This window comes from Hypanus sabinus, chromosome 6 (genome assembly GCF_030144855.1).
Source record: "Hypanus sabinus isolate sHypSab1 chromosome 6, sHypSab1.hap1, whole genome shotgun sequence".
Taxonomy (NCBI): Eukaryota; Metazoa; Chordata; class Chondrichthyes; order Myliobatiformes; family Dasyatidae; genus Hypanus; species Hypanus sabinus.
Window position 1 is genome coordinate 97,869,829 of NC_082711.1, and position 20,434 is coordinate 97,890,262.

The 20,434-nt window shown below is 40.4% G+C and overlaps 1 protein-coding gene across 1 annotated transcript; it reads right to left on the reverse strand.

Moving 5' to 3' along the window:
- Window positions 1–805: 805 nt before the first annotated feature.
- LOC132395041 (anterior gradient protein 3-like) lies at window positions 806–19,386 on the reverse strand. Its single transcript, XM_059971357.1, has 7 exons — window positions 19,135–19,386; window positions 15,598–15,661; window positions 13,062–13,114; window positions 7,349–7,425; window positions 6,501–6,564; window positions 2,245–2,328; window positions 806–1,047 (listed from the first exon to the last, which is right to left on the reverse strand). The coding sequence occupies exons 1-7, from the start codon at window positions 19,232–19,234 to the stop codon at window positions 998–1,000; spliced, it is 492 nt and encodes a 163-aa protein (XP_059827340.1). The 5' UTR covers window positions 19,235–19,386; the 3' UTR covers window positions 806–997.
- Between the last annotated feature and the right edge of the window lie 1,048 nt (window positions 19,387–20,434).

The window sequence follows — 20,434 nt, forward strand, 5'->3', positions numbered from 1 at the left end:
CTGGTTACTCTTGCCTTCTTTAATCAGAAAGTACCTTTACAGCCCGACCTCTTTCCTTAGCAAATGTTTCTAGCCCTAAGCAAACCAAACTGGATTTCTGCTCACATTCCACCCATCAAAATTCAGATCTATTGAAGATCATAGAAACTTTTAAATCGGTTCAACATTTTTTGAGGTAATGTTCTCATTTAATTACTGAATTCCACAGTTCATGCCACAGGTTGGTAGCTGCCTGCTCTTGTTGATTCTCTGCAGCAACACCCACTTTATTTATTGCTGCATTTTGTGTTGCCACAGATGACAGATTTTCCTTCCTTATGGAAGTCAAAGATCAGAAGCTTAAATTCCAATCATCTATCCCTTCCCTGTTCTATCTCTCCCTATCCCAAACCGTGCCATGTTTCCACAATCCCAATATTCCCTTCTCTGTTGCTAAACAATTAGTCTTTACCAGAGGCCTCAGCTTTGTCGCCCTATGTTCCCATCATCATGAGCTCAACATAACATTGGATGTCTCTTCCACCACCTTTGACTCGTGCACAATAGTTGACCAGGAATCTTCATGCAAGACGTGGACCCTGTGTCTCATCTTCATAAGACCCAATCTACCCGCCCTGTGGCCTCTTATCTGTTCTAGAGCAACACATTGCTAACAGTTGATATTGACCTCATTAATTTTCCACTCGTTTCACTCATTCTAACTTACCTGCCTTTGAACCTGCTCACTATAAACAAATGTTTCTTGCGATCTTGTATATCATATATTGAATGTAAAAAATAAACAAAATCGATCAAATTATAATTATTCAAATGTTTATTAATCAATCAAATATCTTCTATATCAGAAATGAAAACTAAGGCAACACATATATTCTTGCAAATTGGCTTTGAGTATTAATCAACATGAATCAGTAACTCAGTTTAACTTGTATACATAAGGAAATAAAAGCCTCTTTCCTCTCTCTCACATTAGAACAAGTGGCACTGCTCTTCTTCTTTATAGCTCAGATGTTAGCAAACGTTTTGCTTTCTTCATGTTACCAATCACTGGAAATAGAAAAAGATATAAAGGGTTTTTATCAGTTCAGTCCATTGGACCCAGTTGCCAGAATCTTAAATATTTTTTCTAGAATTGAAAAAGATGAACAAAAGCAAGACACCCAAAATGCTGGAGGAACTCAGCAGGCAAGGCAGCATCTATGCAAATGAACAAGCAGTCATTGTTTTTGCCCAAACCCTTCTTCAGGACTGAAAAGGAAGGAGGAAGATGACAGAATAAAAAATTGGGTGGATGAAAAGGAGGATAGCTGGAAGAGGATAGGTGAAGCCAGATGGTTGGGAAGGGGCAAGGTTGGCGAGTAAAGAATCTGATAGGAGAATAGGAAGGAAGAGGGTACCGTGGGAGAGATGATAGACAGGTGAGAAGAGGTAAGACACCAAAGTGGGGAATGGAAGAAGAGAGGAGAGGGAAAGAGTATTTTTTTTACTGGAAGGGGTCATCAATAAGATAAATGAAAGCCCTGACTATTCTACTTTTCAGTATAGTAACAATGTAGCAGTTTTATTTTGCCATTTCAATACTTATGCTGTAATGATAAAATCCTGAATTTGCATGGACGTTTTGCAATTGACGCGCTTTATTTACAAATGATAGTTTGTATGGACCTTATTTAACCTCCAGAATCTAAACATCATGATGATTTTGGAAGGTAAAGTGGAATAATTCTAAATAGTTTTGAATTTGGCAATTGCTTGCAGATTCTGCAATGCTTATTAAACAATCAACAAAACATTCTGTCATAAAGTAAAGTTGAAGAAGTTACAAAGTTAAGGGTTACTTCAGGCCATGTTCTTGCAAGAATGTTTGGAATTTTCCTACCTGTTTCCTTTATGTTAATATACAAGATATATGGACAGAATTGTCATCAAATTTATCAAATAATACCAAAGTTTTAGAAAAGGCAACTTATGTGCTTTGTAGGAATCAATGCTTTTGGAAAATATTAATAACTATTCAGATAATAACTTCACTATCTTACAAACTTTCTCTTTCAGTATTTAACCATGGGCTGAGATTTACAGACTCCTATGACTTTGCAAGGTTTTTGTTTTGCAATATCTTGAAAAAAAACTGATCCATAACCTTCTGCAGATAAATTACAAAACAAAAGACTTCTGTCAATGAATCGACAAGACATATTTAAATTAGGACCACAGGTTTCAGCCAAAGTGCTTTACACTTACACAGTTGAATATCTTGAGGTTCATATGTATAGAGGCGGTTTGTGTACCTCCCTGTAATATCAGCTCTCACAGTCATAGAGGGATCTATGGAAAACAAAGTGCACAGCAACAAAGCCGATCAAACTGGAGCAATAGACAAACTGCTCGAGGAACACAGTAGCTAGCGCAATATGTGCGTGTGCGTGGAGGGCAGGCGGATGTGCAGAATGGCATGATCAACCTTTTGGATCAAGTCTCAGACACTCTGACCCAATTTACATCATTAGTTCTCAATTTAAACAAAGCTGCCTTAATATGATGCATGCATTTGTTTGTGAACCACGCACATTAGGCAAAATCTAATATCTAATGCATTATTCTGTTTTATATAACATTAGTCAATAATTCCATTTTATATTAGTTATTAACCCTAGCCTTTGGTGATAAATTCAACAGGATTTCCAATACGTTGGAGGAAGAAACCAACATAGCGTATATGCAATATCCGGCTAGGCATTTGATGAAGGGTGCAGATACTAAAACATTAAGAATACTTTATGTCATTTCGAGTACATTTGGAGAATTTATTCAAAAAAAGTCATGCAAATCCAGTCCTTGATATCTTATTCTTGTAAAGTCACAGAGTGGGGATATAGAATTTCCTGAAGCTGTCTCCAAGTACATGCTGGATTCAAGATGGTGAAAGTTTAAGCCAATGTTGACAATTCGGGTAGTAAACCATAATGTACATCATTGAAGTTACTTTGAGCCATCGTACCAATAAGCGCTGAGTGCATTAGCGCACAGAAGTTCCAGCTACAGTGAAAGAGCAACACTAGTGAATTCACAAGTATTTTGAAATTGATTAGTTTATTGAGATACAGTATGGCTGGGTTCCTCCAGCCCTTTGAGCCACACTGCCCAGTAATCCCCCAGTTTAATCCTAGTGTAATCACAGGACAATTTACAATGACCAATTAACAACCAACCGGTACGCCTTTGGACTGTGGGAGGAAACCAGAGCAAAGAGAGGAAATTCACGCATTTACGAGGAGGACGTACAAGCTCCTTCCAGGCAGTGTCTGGAATTGAACCCGGGACACCTGTACTGTAAATTGTTGTCCTAACCACTACTATACCTCCTGGTAATGCCATTACATCATGGCATGTCAATGAAAGGCAACCCTTCAAATGTATTCACGAGCAGGTCTGAGTGACCGTGATACCTGATAGAAGAAACACACTGCTAAAGTAGCTTATGGCCTTGAATTGAATTGCAATTGAAAGGGATGTGAAAGGCATGTCTCAGTTCAGTGAAATTATACTGTACTTCTCATCAATATCTTTGCCAGCTAAATAACCATCGATTCTTTGGTAGTGGTAAAGATGATGTTAAAGAAAGTAGCTGATTCTTGTTATTCTCCTGCAGTCTCAGACAATTCTGAGGTCTCCTGCTGATTATTGAACTCCTATTTGTCTGCAATGTGCTTGGAAGGTGGAATTGAGAGGGAGGAATAGAAGTCCAGAAAGAAGTAGGCCGCAACATATCATAAAGAACAGATGTTGGTGTGCTTGGCTGCAACAGCCTCTCTGGATGAAACAAAAGTTGCAAGTGTTTGCCTTATACATCTTTCTTGTGATTGCAAGACCCTGATGGGCATTGTTAATCCAAAGTTCTGCAAATCCAGTTCATTGGTTCATGGCGAGACTACAGACCACATATTTATACCACGGCACCACCTGTGACAGCCACCCGGGGCGGAGGGGCCAGAAGCAGTGTGGGAGTGAATAGAGGCATGGCGGGTGCGCTGGGATCCACGTGTGCCGACCAGACGTCATGCCGCAGTTTAGCCTGTTTCAGACACCAAGGGAGGTGGAGTGGGTGCAAACGGAGGTGAGGCTGGCTGGCTGTGCCATTGTTGCTGCTCTCCAGTATTTGCTCACTGGAAGGTAAGCTGCGTTGTCTTTGGCTGCGTGAGGGGAGGAATGGCAGCATGTTAGTTCTTCGCTCCAGTGCCATAATGTATGAATCATCAACCTTCAGGCCATGTTACTCAGGGACTTGTGCTAATATTATTTTGTGACCGTATGTGCTATCGTATGTTCTCTCTGAGCTGCACGGCTGCGTGGCCATGCAATAACTGCAATGCTCCTGTGCACATATCCTCTGTTGCTGTGCAGCTGCAACTCTCTTTTATATAATGTGCCACATAAAAATTTCCTGCTCAGGGCGATGGCTGGTCCGCACTGTTACGAATGTGCCACAGCTCTGAGGGGCTGAAGGGTGCGGGGTAGCCCCCTCCTTTTTGAGAATCGCAAGATCACTATTGAGTCAGTTCAGGAGACCCAGGAAATGAGAGAAAGACATGCAGAATCCACAAAGAGTTTGGAATGTGTCCTGGCCTCCGAAAGGCGGAACCATTGATAACGGCTATTGTCTCTTGGAGACGGAATTGTGTATTGAATCCTGTACGATGCATCAAAGCCCCCAGGCAATGAATCGAGGGGGGGGGTTGGTGGAAGGATTGCATCATCCCAACCTGATTGACATCTGAGACCCTGTGAGTCAGGATAAAAGAGGATCTGGGGAACAGCCCCTTCAGACGCACCAGAAGAAATGCTAGCGATCCCATAATAGCAAAAGCTGGTGGGAAGGCCACGTGCGTCCGTTTCCATTTTGCCCCAGAATCGGTGGGCCTTTATCACGGAAGAACGGTTTTTAGCTAACAACGGGGAAATCAACTCCCAACGACTCTCGAAGGATTGACATCATAAAAGGAATGGGCAAGTTTTAACCCGTCTTTCTCTCCAACCAAAAAGCTGCAGCTTGAATGAACTAAGGTGACTTTTATATTTCCATCAGACAATACATTATCCCCTAGACAACTATAGAGCTACTCCTTATCGATTATTATCATACCCACGCTTTTAGATTTAGTATTGACGACATATATTATCTGTATGTTTGCATTAATATTATTTTTGTGTATTTTTTATCAATAAATACTGTTAAAAATAGTACCATCAGACTTCAACGGACCTCTCTCTCTTTGCTGTTAAGTGACCCAGTTACGGAGTGCGTAACAGCACAAATGTAAAAAGTTAGAGGGAACATATGTGCTCTATGTTGTGTCTGACAGTATCTATGGTGTTTTTTGCTCCTTGGCCCTGGACGAGCAAAATTTCATTTAGCCTTACACATGTGTATGGTAGCAGGACAATTAAACTTGAACTTGGAAAGATATGCATGAGAAGTATAACTTCAATGAACTGAGACATGTATGACAGGCTGTCTTTCATATCCTTTGGAACTGCAATTCATTTCAAGGCAATGAGGTGCTTTTGCAGTGCTATTCTCATATGAGTGTCCTTAGCTACTCAGACCGGATCTCTGATATTTCTTCTTGAGAACTGTGCTTGACTTCTTTTGACTCCTTGATGATATCTTTAAAGATCTACCTCTTGGGCAAATTTTGCACCATATGGTCTGGCATTTTTTTTTAATACAAGTAGTTCTTCTGCTATGGTCTATATTACCTCTGATATCATATAAATTTGAGTTATTGTTGCTGTAATTGAGAAGTTGTAGCGGCAAATTTACACAAAATTTCATAAAGTGTGAAGGTCTTAATCAATATTTCTTTTTAATGATGTGTAAGGGATAAAGTTTGGCCAGAACACTAGGGATAAATCCCATGAGTTTCTTTCAAGAAGTGCCTTTAAATCCTGCTGAAAGAGAAGACACATTTAGTTTAGCATCTCATCCAGATGATGCCACCATCGTCAGTGGAATTCCCTGAATAATGAAGGGATATCAGCCTATGTATGTATGTTCAAATTTCTGGAATTGCCTTGAACCTGGAAACTGCAAACATGGAGATAAACATGTTATTTACAGCTGGATTCATTTTCTATAACCTGCCCTGCAGCTAATAAACAAAATTAAAGCAGTACTCTTTTGATAAATCCCTTGATATAGTATGTATTTTACTAGGTCAAATTCACTGTTGTTCATTATCCAAGGCATGGGTAGCCTATGAATCAATACCTGCCCCAATCTGGGAATCAGTGCAGCATTCAGTCTTCAATCTAACCATTGACACTTGTTTTACCTGTTCGGGAAAAACTTATTACCTGAATGTTCACTGCATTGCAAAAGAAAAGAAATAAATAATTACTAACAACACAGATCAATGTGGCTCTTGGAAGTTATACTATTGGCACAGTGGATTGCTTAGCATTAAGTGATGAATCTACAAAGATGACCAGATGCTTACCTACAAATATAATCCGGGGCACATATTTACCATCTGGTGAAAGGTTCTTGTCTGAGGTTTCATGCTTGTAAAACAAATAGAAGAACAAAGATATGAAAATGCATATTGAAAAACTTTACTGACAGAGAAACAAACAGTAACAGACTACACAAATCTTTTCTTCAACCTATGTACCTATTATTGAAGTCATAGCTTTCTGATGTGGGGAGAGGTGAAAAGAAATTAATACAATTTTTAACCCGAGGACGGTAGATTAAGAAATAGATTTTATTTTTTAATATTTTGCTTTTCATGAAGGTGTTCCCTACACTACCCCGCAACATTTATTCTCATTTATATAAGTTTATTATTCATATGTTTGTGGCAAAATTGGCAAAATTTGGAGTGGTCCCTTTATTCATTGTCCACACTAAGGACGTAGTCACATGGAACTGATCATCAGCATTATTTTCTGTTACAGACATTTAATTCAACTGGCTAAACGCAATTGTATTGAACAATCCTGGGTACGAAAAAACTGACAGTTTAGAATCAATTTTTAAAAATCCCCTAAAGAGGTACACGCAAGTTTAGCACATGTTTTTCCTCATTATCCGAGTTACAGATGTAACTTTTTAAACAAACCGCTTGATGCAGGATTGGATATTTGGACGATCAGGGATGGGCCAACGTGACTGAATATATGCTACCATTTTGCATTCTGAGCTTTTGAAATGTTAATATTCATCTGCATGATATCACCTTTAAGTTGAATTCTTAATGTGTGCTCTGCATCAGTAAATGAATAAGTGGGAAATGCAAACACATTAAAGGTTTCCTTCAGTAAATAAAACCCGATTAAAACTTACCATAAGATTTAACATGATGAAATCTTTGTCTGCCATCTCCTGGATTTCCTTACTTGCAGCAAAAGCTTGTTTCAGTGCTGAAAAAGATTGATAATGTCATTTTTGCTTTTTTTTTATAGTAAAGAAGAAAGCCCTGAATTCACACTTTGCCTTCCATCAACCAATAGATTACTTTTGTTGTGTAATTATTGTTGTAACATGGGCAAGCGTGACAGCTACATTGTGAACTTTAGATGGTAAATAGAATTTGCAGGATTACCTCAAGTGTGCAGTACAGAAACAGAAATTCAACCCAATCTATGGTGTTCTACTTATGTTTTCTTTGAGCTTTCCTTACTTAAATCTATCAGAATATCTTTTCATTTTCTCCTCATCCGTAGCAAGCTGCGTATTCTCGCTATTCCCTGAGTGATGCAGTTCCTTCTGAACTCCCTATTTGATCATGTCATTGTATGGGAAGGGTAGTAATTTGTAGGGATGGAAGAATGGAACAGGGAAGTGCAAAGGAAACAACCCTTTGAAATACTGAAACAGGAATATTCGTCTGGTGGTGGAATCTTATTGAAAGTGTGGGAACTGCAGAGCATACACTTTTAAATATGGAGCCTGACTTGATAGAAGTTGTGGATTGGGGGAAAATAACTCAGGCTGGGTGCAGAAGGTTGCAGGAAACAGATGAGAAGCTCCTCTGAAATGTCTTATATATGGTTTTGCTTTTCAGGTAATTATTCTCTACATACTTTCCAATGCTCCCAAATCCTTAACGTGATTTTGAGGCCAGAACTACATGCAGCACACTAAATGTGGTGTATTATGAAAATTTCAGCAAAAGGTGGTAAGGTGGGTGAGAAAGTTTCTGACATTGAAGAGGAAGAGCTGTGACACTCGCACACCATACATGTTCTCTGTCAGGACTCTGGAGCAGGGATCCAATCGCAGACCCAGTACTGTGCATAGTGATATTAATTAAGCAACAAATCCGGAGGTGCAAACAAAATCGATGTCAAACTTCAGGGAGAGATCAAAACATCCAGAGAAATCCAAAATCCAGAATCAGGAAACAGGTAGAGTCGATATTCAGACAGAGTACAGATACAAATGCTGGAAAGACTCAGGAAAACTCACTGGCACAATCTGGCAACAAGCAAGTGAAAACACAGGACTGAAATGCACTGAGCAATAAACAGAGAGGCAGATGACAGGTGGAGCACAATGAGACACAGGTGGCAGCAATACAGGAATAATGAGAAGCGGATGAGAGAGGGAGTACTCAGTAATACAGGGGCTGGAGTGGAGGAGGAGTAGGGACAGGAGCACATGGCAATACAAAACCACAGACTGACAGCTAGGGAGAAAACACACAAAAAGACAGTTCAACTGGAGGTACTGAAAGTACCCCCTTCCCACAATGTCTCCTGGTGTCATGGCAGGTAAAGCTGGGTGCTGGTGATGAAAGTCCCTGATGAGGGGGATCCAGGATGTTACAAGCGGGCACCCAGGACCGTAGCCCTCCCTGTCCACAAGGTACTGGAGGCCACGGCGACAAACGTCCAGCAGTCGACACACTGTGAAGGCCTCTGACCCAGTGATGAGCTGTGTGGGAGGGGGGTGTTGGGGACAGGACATGGGGGATGGGTCATGAAAGACCTGTTGCAGGACACATAGAAGGTGAGATGAATGTGGCGGAGAGTGGAGGGGAGCTTGAGAAGGACGGCAGCAGGGCTGATGACTTTAGCAATGGGAAAGGGGCCGATGAAGCAAGAGGCGAGCGTGTGGGGATCCACCTTGAGGGGCAGGTCTGGGGTTGAACGCCATACATGCTGTCCCTGGTGGTAACGTGGGGCCTTGGAGTGAAGGCAGTCAGCTTGATGCTTGATCCTAGCAGAGGCTTGGAGAAGGGCAGAGCAAGTGCGTCTCCACATCTGCTGACAACGGTGGATGAATGCCTCGGCAGATGGAATGCCAACCCCCTCCTCCTGGGCAGGAAACAGTGGAGGTTGGTAGCCAAGGCAGCGCTCGAAAGGGGACAGACTGGAGGATGAGGACAGATAAGAGTTTATGATGTACTCGGCCCAGGGTAGCTGCTGATTCCACGCAGAGGGGTTGAGGTGTTCTGGGAGTCCAGACACCGCAATACAGTCGCTAGCTGTTGGTTGGCCCACTCGGTCTGGCCATTGGTCTGTGGGTGGAATCCTGAAGACAGACTCAGGGAGGATTAACGAATGCCCTCCAGAAGTTGGATGTGAATTGAGGGCTCCTGTCTGACACAACATCTACAGGTAAACCACGCAATTTACACAATTTAAAAACATGCAGTACTGGTAGTTTGGCTGTTTCTTTGGGTTTAGGTAAAGGAATGAAGTGAACAGACTTGGAGAAATGATCAAATACTGTAAAAATGGTGATGTTATCATCTGATGGGGGAAGACCGGTGACAAAATCCAGGGCAATGTGGGACCAGGGTCTCTTGGGGATAGACAGGGGTTGTATCAGACCAGCAGGTGACTGGTTAGAAATTTTGCCTTGAGCACAGACTGAGCAGACTAAGACGAAGTTGCAAATGTTATCTCCCATGGAGGGTCACCATGGCTGATGAAGGCCTGAGTACACCTGGTTCCAGGGTGACAGGATAACCGGGAAGAATGACCCCACTGCAATGCCTGTGAGCGGACAGAGCTGGGGACATGAACACGATTAGTGGGGCGTTGACTAGGGGCTGCCTCGCTCTGCTGAGCAGCTTGCACAATGGCTTCAATGTCCCATTGCGCTGCACCCACCAGACAGTGAGCAGGAGGATGACTTCGGGGACCTCAGGGGTCTCAGAGGAGGGAAATCTTCAGGAGAGGGCATCAGGTTTTCCATTCTTGGAACCTGGGCGGAAGGACAGTGTAAAATTGAATCCTGGGAAAAACAGGGACGGGAGTTGAGACACTTGGCTGTACGGATATATTGCAGATTTTTGTGATCAGTCCAGACTGACAATGGCACCTTGGCTCCCTGCACTCCTTCACAGCCAGCAGCTCCCAGTTTCTGACATTGTAATCCTGCTCCATGGGACTGAGGCAGTGAGGGAAGGCAGTGCAGGGGTGTACCTTCTCATCCTTGGCCGAGCGCTAAGAGAGAACGGCTCCTATACCAATGTCAGATACATCCACCTCCACAATGAACTGCCAGTCGGTGTTGGGTTGATGTGGCAGAGGTGAAACGCTCCTTTAGGTCAGAGCATGCTTTTTCAGCAGAAGGGGACCAGGAGAATCTGACAGCTGATGAGGTAAGAGCAGTGAGTGGTGTAGCCAGTGGACTGTAATTTCTGATGAAGTGGCGATAGAAGTTAGTGAAGCCCAGGAAGCTTTGCAACTCCTGATGAGTCGAGGGTTGGGGCCATTCGACCACTGCCTTGACCTTCTGTTGGTCCATCTGAATGGAATCACCTGAAATAGCATACCCCAGGAAGGAGACTGTATTGTGATGAAACTCACATTTCTCAGCCTTCACAAAGAGCTGGTTCTCCAGAAGGCGCTGGAGAGCTCTACAGACGTGACCTGTGTTCAGCAAGGGACTTAGAAAAAAATATCAAAACGTCATCGAGATAGAAAAAAAACAAATTGACTCAGCATGTCCCTGAGAACGTCATTTACCAGGGCTTGGAAGACAGCGGGGGCATTGGTGAGACCGAATGGCATGACCAGGTACTCGTAATGGCCTGAGGTGGTGTTGACGGCTGTCTTCCGTTTGTCCCCTTCGCTGATGCAAACAAGATGGTAGGTGTTACAGAGGTCAAGCTTGGTGAAAACTGAGGCTCCTTACAGTAGTTCAAATGCTGAGGTCATGAGCGGAAGAAGGTAACTGTTCGTAACAGTGACTTCATTCTGTTCCCAGTAATCAATGCATGGACATAAGGAGCCGTCCTTCCTTTCACAAAAAAAAATGGCACCAGCAGGGAGGAAGACGGCTGGATGATAGCTGCCACCAGAAACTCTTGAATGTACTTATTCATGGCTTCTCTTTCAGGTAGTCAACATGCATAGCTTTGGGCTCTAGAATGGAAATTGTAGATGGAGGCAAATGGCAGGGAAATGTAGACTGATGAGGAGCTGGGAACTCACCCAGTGCCCCCAGGAACCCCTCCCTCTGATGTTCACCTTCACCAGCACCACAATATGGGTGGCCAAATTCACCAGGGCTTCAAAGGTGTCAGGAAGGTCCTGGGTGACCAGCTCCTCTTTGAAGTCTTTGGAGAGGCTGTTCAGGAAGTGTCGTATTGTGCCTCCGAGTTCCAGCCACTGGAGGTGGCTAGGATACAGAACTCTATGGCGAAATCTGACACAGATTTGCACTCCTGGTGTGTGAGCAGTATTTCACGGGCAGTCTCTCTCCCACGTTTGAGGCAATCAAACACTTTTCTCATCTCCTCAGAAAATAACTGAAAACTAGTGCAGGAAGGTGAGCCTGCCTCCCAGACGCCTGTCCCCTATTCTCTCTCCCGACCGGACTGTTGGGTGATGACGTAGACTACTTTAGCTCAATCGGTCGGAAAGGTTGTTGGTGGCAATTCAAAAATGAGGGCGCACTGGGAAAGAAAAGAGCAGCAGGTACCGGGCTCACCCGAGTACTTTTCTGGAGGAGGCAGAAGGGGGCTCTTGGTCAGGGGGGAACATGTGAGGACATGGAGGGCAGGGCAGGTGATACAGTCGCAGAATATTGATGGGTGCTCTGGGACAGCTGGAGTGGCTGAGTCTGGGCCACAAGGTTGGCTATATTGGCTGCAAGTGACTCCACTGCCCTGAACATAGAGTCCAGGTTGTTCTAGTGTCTCTCCAGCATCACTTCCTGTTGTTCTAGGGCCTGCTGGATCCATTCTGGTCAGATTGTACTGTCAGGACACTGGAGCAGGGATCTAATCACATACCCAGTACTGGGCATACAGTGATTTTAATTGAGTAACAAATCCCAAGGTGAAAACAAAGTCAGTGTAAAACTTCAGGCAGAGATCAAAACATCCAGCGAACTCCAAAAACCAGAATCAGGAAACAGACAGAGTACCAATACAAGTGCCAGAAATGCACAGGAAAACTCACTGGCACAATCAGACAACTAACAGGTGAAAGTACAGGACTGAAATACACTGAGCAATAAACAGAGAGGCAGATGATAGGTGGAGCACAATGAGACACAGGTGGCAGCAATACAGGTAATAATGGGAAACAGGTGAGAGATGGCGTACTCAGTAATACAGGGTGCTCCAGAGTGAGGGCAGGAGCAGATGGCAATACAAAACCACAGACTGACAGCTAGGGGGAAACATACAAAAAGACAGTTCAACTGGAGGTACTGACACTTTAAACCTTTGGACCTATGGTATTTAAGATAAGGGCACTACCAGGAACAAATTGACTGAGAATTGTAAAATCTTGGATTGCATGGGGACATTAAGTTAATCATTAGGTTAAATTATTCTCTTCAGAGGAAAGAACACCCTCTGAATTAACTTGAGATACCAACTACTTTTTACAAAGATGATTCAAATAAGATTTCACTGCTTTTAAAGGAAAATCAATGAAGGTATGCTCATTAGGCAGAGCTCCCTCTGCTCTTAGACATATTCAGGACATGTTCTATATGATGCACAATGACTATGCTGTGTTGATAGGGTAGAAAATGAAATGAAATGAAATAATTCTGACTGTGAAACTGAAAAAAACGAGAGCTTTACCGTTACAATATTTACAGTCTTCCAAGTGATGAATAACAAGTAATGGCTTGTTGCTGAAATAAGAACAGATATATGAATTAGAAGAGATAGTCAGAATAGAAACATAGTAAACCTACAGCACAATACAGGCCCTTCGGCCCACAATGCTGTGCTGAACATGTACTTACTTTAGAAATTACCTAGGGTTACCCATAGCCCTCTATTTTTCTAAGCTCCATGTACCCTCTTAAAAGACCCTATTGCATCCGCCTCCATCACCGTTGCCGGCAGCCCATTCCACACAGTCACCACTCCCTGCATAAAAAAAACTTACTCCTGACATCTCCTCTGTACCTACTTCCAAGCACCTTAACACAGTGCCCTCCTGTGTTAGCCATTTCAGCCCTGGGAAAAAGCCTCTGACTACCCGCACGATCAATGCCTCTCATTATCTTATACACCTCTGTCAGTTCACCTCTCATCCTCCGTCACTCCCAGGAGATAAAGCCGAGTTCACTCAACCTTTTCCATAAGGCATGCTCCCCAATCCAGGCAACATCCTTGTAAATCTCCTCTACACCCTATCTGTAGTTTCCACACCCCTCCTGTAGTGAGGTGACCAGAACTGAGCACAGTACTCCAAGTGGGGTCTGACCAGGGTCCTATTTAGCAATACAGCTGTAAATAATGGGTAAAATCTGGTTTGTGTGCTTTCTGCTGACTATCAGTAATGGTGATTTGGTTATATTCCTTCTCCCTTTCTTGTGGTAAGATGTGTGCTTGGTCTGCCAGATTTCTGATGGTGGTTGGGTGTGGGACAATGGTGGAAAATTAACTGTGAATCAGGAACAGTAGTTTGGTGGAGGGCTGAGTACAAGTGACTAGTGCCCATAAACAGAGAAAGATGCCTTGCCAGTGATTGCTTGGGAGGATTTCGGAATATGAGAGTGATCTGCTGTGCACGTGAAGGCATTGGGCTCAGCATAATGCTGTTTCAAGTGCCAGTGATCACTCATTGGGATTCAATTCCTGCCACTGCCTGTAGGGAATTTGTACGTTGTTCCTGTGGCTCCATTGGCTTCCTCTGGATATTCCTGTTTCTCCCATGTTTCAAAGATGTACAGGTTGGGCTGGGGGGGTTTTGGGCATGCTACATTGCTGCCCGACACATGTCAACACTTCCGGGCTGATGAGTTCAATCCTCACAGATTTGATTTGACACAAATGATGCATTTCACTGTCCTTTTTGATGTACACGTGATATATAAAGCTACTCTTTAAAAATCCTTAAACCTTTTAACCACAATCATCAGGAAGCAATCTGCAGGTAAGTTCAATGGTTTTGAATTACAGTTTTATTTCCAAACTGATTGATTGATTAAAACAGAACTTTTGTGTTATAGTTTGTAACTTAGCCTGGAGTTGTATGGTAAGTAATGTAAATTTCGGGAGGGTTTCTTTGTTGTCATTTGACATTTGCTGTAAAAGACTTATCCTTCCAGAGGCTGAGCTTTCAATTTCTTTCTTCAGCTTCTAAAAGTTAGATCTTTTACTGGGTTACAGATAACAACATCTCATCAGTGCAGTCTTCAAATTGTCAAATCCAGTGTTAGTTATGAAGGAGGTTAAACTTTCTGCACTCCTAAAATGGAGGACATGTTTCTGCAACTGAGCTGGAGTTTCTACATTCATCCTGATTTTCATCACGTTGCCAGTGAGGACACAGATGTGTTTAGGATGTCACCTTGAACAGTGGCACAGCTAATAGGCCTGCTATTTTACAAGTCCAGAGATTCAGGCTGTATCCTGACTTCTGGCACTGTCAGTGTGGAGTTGGCTAATTCTCCTGACAACTGCACTGGTTTTCTCCAAGGTGCTCTGATTTCTCCCAGTTCGCAAGGTGGTAAGAGTTAGTGGAGTAATTTGCCACTGTAAATTCTCTCCGATTTCTCTGTTCGTGACAGACTCCTGGGGTGATGTTGGGAACTTAGGGGGAATGGAATTAAATTAATGCGGATGGATGTTGTTCTACGTGAACTGGGGGATCTGAATGGCTTGCTCTATGCTGAGTGACACCCTGTGAATATACCAATTTTTACTGAGGAAAGCTCGAATCATGGGGAAATTATAGTTAGAAGGAGAAAAGTTTCCAATTAGTAATAAACTAGTAATAAACGTACCTCACTGCAATACTTAACACATGTTAACATACTAATACAGTGCCTCTGTGACCTTCTCATAAAATAGTTGAGAAATACACTGGCACCTCTTGTTTAAATATCCAAGCAGCACTTTGGAGAGAGCTACCAGGGCAGTTACATATCCTCAGTAAAAGTCAATTAGGCCAAAATAATCTGTTTACAGCATATCCAATCACAGAGGGCAATTTTTAACACTGTACTATGGAAGAGATTCACCTTCCTTTGAACTTACAAACTTTATTCCTGAGCAGCTTCTGTGATTTTGCTATAAATTTAATCTATTTAAAGTAGAATCAATTAGTTCTGAAAACTTAAACATGCTTCCCTAATGCAAAATGTTAATGTGAGTTTATTACCTTTTCTTTGACTTGAATAGCCCTTCTTCATAGGTTTGAACCCATGTTAAATCGTCTCCCCAACCTGAAACAATGATAAACATAACAATCTGCAGTTTTCTAAAATTTTCTGATGTTGCTAGTGTTCCATTTTCATTTTAATCTGTTGGGCAGCATACAGAAGAATGCACTCTTCATTTTCACAGAATTGCACAAAATTATATGTGAACAAACCATTTGGCCCATTGTGTGTGTAGAATTTGTAAAAGATACCCAGATTAATCCTACAACCTCACCTTTCAGCATCTAAAAAACCTAGCTCATGCTTCTGATCAAGTATTACCTACGAATGATAATGGCTTCTGCCTTTACTAACTTTTCCGCCTTTGCATTCCAGATTGCTATCTTTCTCTGGGTGAAAATTTTTTCCCTATTTCTCTCTTTAAACAACTTGAAATCCGTATACTTACTTTTTAAATCTCAAACAAGGGAAATAAGAACATTTTATTTATTCTGTCCAGGCTCCTAATGATTTAATTGTCTCAATTTTCTTCTCTCAGTTCTTGTGTTCCGAAGAAATCAATTCTAATGCAAGGTTTGTTCAAATCAGAATTGCATACTGCTCTAGCTGAATCTCAGTGCTTTTATACTGCATGACTAAACTAATAATGGAAAGCATTGCAAGTTTTCTTTTCTAATTGACCTGTCCTACTATCTTTAGCATCCTGTAGGGAGAAATGCCAAAATCCTTTTGTTTGCCCATATCATTCAATGTTCACTCATTTATTGCACAATATATTCCCTTACATTTTGCACTCCCCAAAATCCATACCCCATTAAATTCCATTAAAATTAAATTCCATTTCCTGTGTTTCTACTCAGCTGACTAAACTTGGTCTTTTCTGTTGTGTTCCTCACGGTCAAACACAAGGCCAATCTGTGTGTCACTTGCAAATTTCCTTATTTCAAAGCAGTGTTATTAGCTTAGCTATTAATACTGACACCGATTCTGCCATGTCAGGGAACTTATTCTTGTATGTGCTGATTTAGTTTTATGATTTTTATGCAGCAAATTATGGTAGTGTGATCTGACTATACCATATCTGCAACCTGAGTAAATAGAGAAAGCAGATGTGTATGTACTGAACGAGTAGGATAAAATGATTGTGACAAAAAAGAATAAAGAGACTGAGAAAGAATTGTAAGTTAGGATAGAAGAATTCCACATCAAATCATCAGATCAGGCACAGAAAAAGTATTGAAGAAAGTGAAAAGAGGAGAGGGAGAGAGCGAGAGACAAGACAGAAAAAAAATAATAAAAATAGGTATCTGAGATTTTGGAGGTAAAATCAAAAACAAAAGTAATATGAGGCCAAGATATTCCCTACTTTTCATAGTTGATTTTTAGAATCTAAGAAGATAAGAAATATTTTGCAAATTCATTTCTTGGCTATCAAGCAGATACAGAAACTTCACTATACTAAATGTACTTCAACATTGTAAAAGACAAATGCTTATTTTTTAAGTAATGGCTAAATAGTAAAACCCAGTTGAGCAGCTTTGATATATTGTATTTTAACTATACATCTGCCTTTCATCTTTTTATTTGTGCCAGTGTTTTTTCTGCTTGTCCCAACAATGTGGCACATATTAATTCATTACTAGATGAGACACAGAAAGAAAAATACCAAGAAGGAAGCAAAAATATAAGTGGAGAGGAACATTGAAAATGATGAAAAAGTTTTTTTTTAAATTTCACAGAAAATAGTTGGAAGTTACAAAATAAGCATCAACACGTGATGATTAATTGCATAGCTGTAGTGATTGGCACTTACAACATGAAGTAAATGACTTCACATTTTTGTTCCTAATTTGTGTGAAAATGTAGCAACTTCACTCCATTTTAGTGTGGAAGGCAAAAATAAATCTGCAGTCATTTCAACAAATTTTTGCCAGTTGTTTAAGAAATGTTGAAATATTGTGATGTAGCAATTAAGCTTTGCAGAAAACTAACACCGGAACGTAAATCTGCTGTGTTAATAAAGAAAAACAGTTGTAAAGCAGAAGCATGCTTCTGCAGACTTCTATTAAATCTTCTGTTGGTGGAATGCTCATTTTCTGTATTTAAGATTACTCAAGGGTAAATATTGACCTTTCACTCACCAATGCTGGGAGAAATATAAGCATTGTTCATGATGCCTTCTGGATTCTAATTTGATTTTAGGTGTCAGATACAGATTGGAGAACAAAACGATTTTATTTTCTCTGTCATCTCTTAATAAACAAAGGTCAGAACTGACAACAAATCTTTGCTGAAACACATTCTGTACTCTGGTTAACCTCGCAAAATGATCAAATTCAAAATCTAGCGTGATTACATTTCCAATCTTTTTTTTTTTTTAAATAATTTTTTATTGCATTTTTAAATGATTACAAAGTATGAAAAAAACAATGTATATAACCCATACCCCCTCCCCTTAACCCCTCCCCCCTAACTGCCCCTTAGAAAAAAAAGAAAGAAAGAAAGAAAGAAAGAAAGAAAGAATGAATGCCTGGTGGTTGGAAGATCTCCACATGCTCCATGGAGTTCGTAATAATTTTAATATGTATATTTATTTCTTCCCCCTAATAACCAATTGTTTCATCTTAAAAGCATCTATATATTTAATCCTATCTTTTGTAAATAAGGGCTCCAAATTTTCAAAAATGTTTCATATTTATCTCTTAAATTATAAGTAATTTTTTCTAATGGAAAAATTATGCCTTGACAGTATGACAAATACAATAAATGTTCGGTTAAGATTAGTGCAGTATAATTTTCTACATCAATTATATATTACACCACAAAAAATAAAAAAATTTAATCCAAATTTATCGGATCAGTGTTTCCGATGTAACCAGGAAACTGGTACTTTTTTACATTCGACATGGTCTTGCTCTAAAATTCAACCTTTTTGGACAAATTTAAGACTTTTACTGGAACAAATTACAGGAACACAATTTCCTCATAATCCAATATTATTTTTACTAGGTGATATTGAAGGGATAAAACCGAAACTCAAACTAAATAAGTATCAGAAAGAATTTATAAAAATTGCACTGGCAGTAGCCAAAAAAGCTATTGCAGTTACTTGGAAATCGGATTCATATTTAAGTATAGATTCTTGGAAGAAAGAAATCTATGGTTACATTTCCAATCTGTACTGTTCCAGAATCTCACAGCAGGGATTTGATATCATTAAAATGTATTTGCATGAGACCTTGCAGAAAAAGGAATTGCACAGATCTCTTCATTGATCCAGGTGACAATCAGCTAGACAAAAATTCCTCTATTTATTTTGTGCTGAGGTGTCTATGTTGAATATCACATGACTTTCTTGGGGCTGAAGCCTTGATTTCATCCATGCAAAAATTTTGGAAAAAATAATTATTGTTCTACTCGTGGGCAATGCAGTAATATTCAGAGTAAATGTCGAAGCCAACTTCAGAGCAGTACATGAAAAACAGTGCTGAAACATTACAGAATTAATTAAGTAAATATCACAAAATATCACATACCTCTTGATAGGGTTTGAGGTATCCTTTTTTTAAGTGCTGTGGTGGGGCTGGAGATAATCAAGACCAGGAGGAAAACAGCAGAAACAAATATCTGAAGCATTGTTTTAAAATAAACTGTAATTATACTCCAGAAAGCTACACAAACTGGAAGAACAAGTTAAACAGAATTACTTGTACAAGTCTTTTCTGTGTCAGTTTGAATGACCTGCTCATGGAATGAGTGACTGATAAGAAACTTTCTGAAGTGATTATATACTTAAAGAAGGTAGGGGTATGAACTCCTCATAAAACAGTTGTTCCCATGACAACTTGTGACGTTCACCTGGAGCATAGTTCAAACTTCATTCATTCCAATAAATGCTTTATTTTAATATTTTATTGTTTTCTTTTAATATCTTTTGGAATGATGCTTTCTCTAACTTTAAAGAAATGAGGATATCAACACAAAGTTGGAATCAGAAAAAGGATGTGTTACCTCTTCATCAACTATCTTAACATATATTAATTTCCATATAATATGAGATTAAATCAATGTTGGGCGTATTGAGAATGTTGGGTCTACAGAAAGAAAATCCACCAATAGAAAACAGTACAGTCATTCTAAACTTTATACTGGTGACTGGGCTCAATCCTATTCGTACTGGAATAAAGCCAATAATTCAATGTAACTTGCCCTGCAGAATGATTTAACTTATTACACCCAGCAATAAAGCTAACTTTTAAGTTGGAACTGACCTAAATCGCTTCATGCAGTTTTGCCTCATTTATTTCTGTATCTGTTGTACTAAAGCTTCAAAGTCTCTGTTCATCAAATAATTTTACATTATTGTAGATAGATTAAAAATTTGCATATTATACTGGAAAAGCAATACAAAACCATTTCATGTTAAATTATAAAGGAACAATTGAATTACATAATAGAGCAGGCTGTTGGGGTAAAAATGACATGAAAGTAGATAGATGTATGAAGTGGAAAGATGCAATCATGGTAAGAGTTTCTGTCTGGTTTGCTTTATACAGAAATTAGGGAGTCCCTTTACTCCCAGGTATTTGAAAAGGAATCAACTTGAGGATAGGGAGATCAATATGGACATACTAACATGCCGGGACATTTCAAGATGAAGAAGCAAGTAACGTTGGGTCATTATCTGCAGAGTTAATGTCTAATACGTTGAGCGCAAGGTTGTTGCTGCAACACTACTCAGCCATCTGATGTATCTAACACACAGGAAACGCGGGAGGAACTCAGTGGGCCAGGCATCATCTATGGAAAAGAGTACAGTTGACGTTCCAGGCTGAA

Bases quoted from the DNA above. Each gene is read 5' to 3' on its own strand.
- LOC132395041 (XM_059971357.1), bottom strand. From the start codon at position 19,234: ATGCTTCAGATATTTGTTTCTGCTGTTTTCCTCCTGGTCTTGATTATC. The intron at 15,662-19,134 runs GTATGTGATATT...TCATTGTTTCAG, and splicing joins ACCTCAAACCCTATCAAGAG to GTTGGGGAGACGATTTAACA. The intron at 2,329-6,500 runs GTAAGCATCTGG...TGTTTTCCATAG, and splicing joins GCCCCGGATTATATTTGTAG to ATCCCTCTATGACTGTGAGA.